Here is a 5000-nt window from a genome sequence, read left to right on the forward strand (position 1 = left end):
TCAATTAAAATGACCCTCGTCTTGGCAAACACTCTCAAACCTGGGACTTCCGTGAAGTCCCAGGTTTGAGAGTGTTTGTCAAGACGAGGGTCATTATAATTGACCGATGTTTGGCCAAAATTCTAAATACGTAGGTTTTGTTTTGTTATATTTTTTATTCAGGTTACAGCAGTGATAGATAGAAGGAAGGTATAACAGTGAAAGGTTGGAAATAATAGATAATATTATAGCTAAAATTTAAAAGAGTTACCTCTCTTTGGTGGCAGATGGGGGTTTACTATTGTGATAGCAAAATATATAAACACGTGAAAAACAAACTAATAAATTAATATATTCCGAAAAAAAAATATTAAAAAAAAAATGGAATAAATAAATAAACCAAACAAGCTAATTCCCATCGACAGTTATTATTTAAAGAAAATATGAATTCAACTTCAAAGAGTAATTAGAAAAAAAAAATTACAAAAAAAAACGAGCGGTTATGTTGTCTTGTACGACACTCGCTTTCGGATCGGAAGGTCCTAGATTCGAGCCTCGCTCAGCGCATAGTTGTTTTCTTGGAAAAGGCTCTTTACTCACATTCTCTCATCGTCCTCAGGTGTAAAATGAGTACATGGCCATAAACAGCGTTTTCTCTGTCCGAAAACATTATAATATCGCCTTGCAGGCATCATGTCTTGTCCTAAATGTTAAATGTAGCTGTTGGACAGGGAGCACGTTTAGTGGATATTGCGCTATATAAGAGCTCAATATATATATTTTTTAAATCAACAAATAATAGTCTTTCCAAAGTGTTTAAAAATGAGTTGCTTACAATCTGTAATAGTCCGTAAATCAATAAAATGAACAACTGGAAAGAAACAAACTGATAAACAATCCAATGAACAACCGGAAAGTAACAAGCTGATAAACATGATACAGTCCACTCCGGATAATTGCAACTCTTGGTTAATCGCAACATTCCCCAAGAAACGGAATTAATTCTATATAAAAGTCACTCGTTAATTGCAACAAACTTTGGTTAATCGCAACAACTTTTCGGCCTCAAAAAGTGGTAAATCTAAGAAATCAAACAAAATATCATGATTAAATTTCATCATAGAAGAAATCGTGACAGGTTGAAAAATTGAGAGTGAGAGGGATTTAATGCTACATTATTGTGTCACCACTCTATTATTGACAAAAGAGGGCAGGGCTTTGCAGTATGGGTTTATGATGTCATCTGTGGCCATTAAATCATTAAATAGGGAGGCGAGGGGGGCTGGGCATAGTTTTTACAACAGGTATACAATGAAGAACTTGCTCTTCCAATAGGATTCAATAGTCCGATGTCACGTCTGTCCAACAATGAGCAACTTGGTTCTAAACAAAGACAATACGTATTATTTATTCTTCATGCTGGCTATAACTTTTTCACATGTCATGTGATCAGAATGTATAAAAGTCAAAATATGATCAGATTAATTCATAATGTTTTTCTCCTCTGGATACACTTTTAAGTAGAAGTATTTCATAACGGCATCCGCAATTGTTGCGATAGTTTAGAACCATTTACCAAGTTACTATACCTCATTACGAGGGAAGTGACGTCATGACTGTTGAAGCCTATTGAGTGGTTTTCCAAAACTCCCTAACTCCGTTTTTCCCAATTTTAGAGTTGTAAAAAGAGACTGAGCGATATCCTTTGTTTTGGGATTGACAACTGTGCATTTTGACCAACGAGTTTGGTGAGATTTATTGTCTCTCACCACAGCGCATCTCTTTGACTCTTACACATGCTGAGAACAAAAGAGTGAAAGTGAATTAAATCTGAATAAGATGTCGACTTGCATTAAAGCTGCATTTTCTTGAAAAAAATAAATACAGGGCTGCCATATGCTTTAATTTCAATCATATTGCTCTGTCTGTGGTGGACTAAGAACGATGTTTACAACAACTGGTTTGAGTTTACAATATAATATGTGTAAAATGTGATAGTGGACTGGAAACTCAACTTCAGTTAATTGCAACTTCGGTTAATCGCAACATTTTCGCTGATCCCAAGGTGTTGCAATTATGCGGAGTGGACTGTCATGACAATGTGAATCATAACTCAATATAATATACAAAATGATGCGTAGGATAATAACCGGGACTGAAAAAAAACATAATAACATTGTGAACCATAAACTCAACATAACTGATGAAATCATAACACGTGAACAATCTTGTATAACAATAGTATGATTACCAATACTCCTGTGTAAACTTAAGTTTGTTGATATCTAAACAACTGAATAAAAAAAAAGAAAAATAGAAGTGCATGTGTAAACGTACTTTGGGAATCGAACGTCAAAATTGAAAAAAAAAAAATATTATATCTTGTAAAATTTGCGATTGTTTGAAATAAAGATCTGAACAAGTGTGGGTTAGTATCAAGTCATTTTCTGTTTCATTTTAAAACATATGTTTATTTATTTATTTATTTATCTATTTATTTACTGATTTATTTATATAATTCTTTTTTTTTTTTTTTTGACTTTTTAATTTATGTTTTTTTTCTTTGGGTTTTTGTGTGTGTGTGTGGTTTTAAAAAAAAAATTTTTTAAGGTCAATATACCTATACCTGTTTAATGTCGTATTTAAAAGACGGAGATAATTCTCTAAATTGGCAAAGCAACGACAAACATTGGGTGTCTCCCATTCCTGAGGTTAAAAAAAATATATATATATTTAAAAATGGTGTGGGTCAGTCGCGGTTGACTGATTTTTGGGATGTTCTTTTTTTTTTTTTTTTCTTGTATTTTTCACACTTGTTGTGTCTGGTATTGTTCGAAGTGCACTTTTTTTTTCAGGTCTGATAACCCAATTCTTTATGGGCTCATTGGTGTAATAGGAATCTAAAAATGAAATAAGGCAAAATATTGTCCATTACAACAATGTTACACTAGGACCGTAAGTAGGTTCGGATGTCAGACCTGAATATATGTATATATTGAGCTTTTATATAACGCAATATCCACTAAATGTGCTCAAAGCGCTTTACAAGGGGTCCCTGTTCAACAGCAACATTTAACATGTAGGACGAGACATGACGCCTGTCAGGCGATATTACAATTTTTCGGACAAAGACAACGCTGTTAGCGGCCAGGTACTCATTTTACACCTGAGTACGGTGAGAGAATGTGAGTAAAGAGTCTTTTCCAAGGACTCAACTATGCGTCGAGCGAGGCTCGAACCCAGGACCTTCCGATCCGAAAGCGAGTGTCATACCACTAGACCACATAGCCGCACTATATATGTACACGTCGGCACTGTTGCATACATGATTGTACAGATTTTATCTTAAACCTGTGTCTGCTCCCCATTTCTCACTGAGCTTGTTTGAATAGATAGAATGAAGTTGACGTCACTCAGGTCATTGTTATTGCTTTTTGCCATCCGTGTTTATGAGTAATTCTCACTAAACTGTATTATCCAGACTATAAACATTTAAGGTTACACACAGTTTTGTGTGTTGCTCCGTTATACCTCCGGATGGCAATGTTGTGAGTTTCTTAACCAAGCGCATACTATCTCTAGTGATACTCTTGTACAGTGACAAAAAAACTTCATCATTATTTTTTGACAGGAATAGGATCTTAATAGGAAAAAAATGAAATGAGTAGAAAACAGCCAGAGGAGACAACAAGAGAGAATAAAAACTTTCCGGCGATGAGGATTCGAACCCATGAACCAGCAGTTACAGCAAAATCAGTCTGGCTGCGAGAGGGACGCTCTACAATCAACACCATTCACCACTCCCGTAACAGTAGGATCGTGGGTTGGAATCCTCATCGCTTCAAAGTTATATTTAATTCTCAATTGTCTTCCGGGCACATTTCTACTCACTTCATAATACGATTCAATAGTCTGATGTCTCATCTGCCCAGCAACGAGCAGCTTGGTTCTACACAAAGAAAATCGGTACTTTTTATTCGCCATGCTGGCTAGAACTTTTTCAATGTCATGTGATCAGAATGTATAAAAGTCAAAACATGATCAGATTTATAATGTTTTTCTTCTCTGGATACACTTTTATGCTCATCGGAGACGTATTTCACAGGGCGTCCAACATTGCTCCGATAGTTTAGAGCCAGTTACTAAGTTACCATGCGTCATTACGAGGGAAGTGATGCCACGACTGTTGAAGCCTACTTCTTGCTTTATCAACATACGAGCCTGCTTCACTCGCTTTTCTGATGTAGGATCTTACTTCATTCGTACGGCTAAGTGGTCTTGTGGCATGACACGTCGTGTCTTAAACCCCTCCTGACCACCCGAAGGTAAATCGTCACATTTGTGGTCTTGTGGTATTACACTCGCCGTCGGATCGGAAGCTCTTGGGTTCAAATCCCACACTCGCTAAGTGGCGCATACAGGGAATGAGATTAGCGGAAGAGTAGTGTCCCTTGATTGGGCGTCACCTGGGGAGAAGTTATTTGTAAACAAACCAACTACAAGCCAAGCTCTCCAAATACAAAATTTATTATTCATATTTCTGTACAAAAATGCATATAATATTCAACGTTATGCATTTTTGTACAGAAATACGAATAACAAATTTTGTATTTGGAGCGCTTGGCTTGTAGTTGGTTTGTTTACAAATAACTTCTCCACCGGTGACGTCCAATCAAGGGACGCTACTCATCCGCTAATCTCATTCCCTATATATGTGAATTTCTGAAAAAAAGGTATTTACTCAAATTCTCTCCAACGTACGTAAAATGAATACCTGGCAGAGTTATCTTTGTCGGAAGAAAACAATTTAAAATTTTAATATCTCTTAATAGGCGTCTTGTCTCGTCCTACATGGCTAATGACCTCTTGTAAAGCGCTTTGCATACGTTTAGTGGATATTGCGCTATATAAATGATCAAGTTTAAGTTCAAAATCGACGGTCATGAAAACGGCGTGTTTTTGAAGGTACAATTTGGACATGAGCATATCAATGTTATCACAGTACGACAAAGAATTTATAT

The 5000-nt window shown here is 36.1% G+C and overlaps 1 protein-coding gene across 8 annotated transcripts in view; it reads right to left on the reverse strand.

Moving 5' to 3' along the window:
- Nucleotides 1-5000, reverse strand: part of LOC144980246 (coiled-coil domain-containing protein 180-like) — a gene marked incomplete at its 5' end in the record, with an annotated part of 129694 nt that overhangs the window by 33637 nt on the left and 91057 nt on the right. For 4 of the 8 annotated variants that reach the window (XM_078927868.1, XM_078927865.1, XM_078927863.1 and 1 more), the window contains 1 exon segment: nt 251-277. In XM_078927868.1, coding sequence (XP_078783994.1) covers nt 251-277 — 27 coding nt within the window. 8 annotated transcript variants of the gene reach the window in all.

Source organism: Berghia stephanieae, chromosome 9, assembly GCF_034508935.2.
Source record: "Berghia stephanieae isolate SIO BIC M18660-M18661 chromosome 9, UCSD_Bste_1.3, whole genome shotgun sequence".
Taxonomy (NCBI): Eukaryota; Metazoa; Mollusca; class Gastropoda; order Nudibranchia; family Aeolidiidae; genus Berghia; species Berghia stephanieae.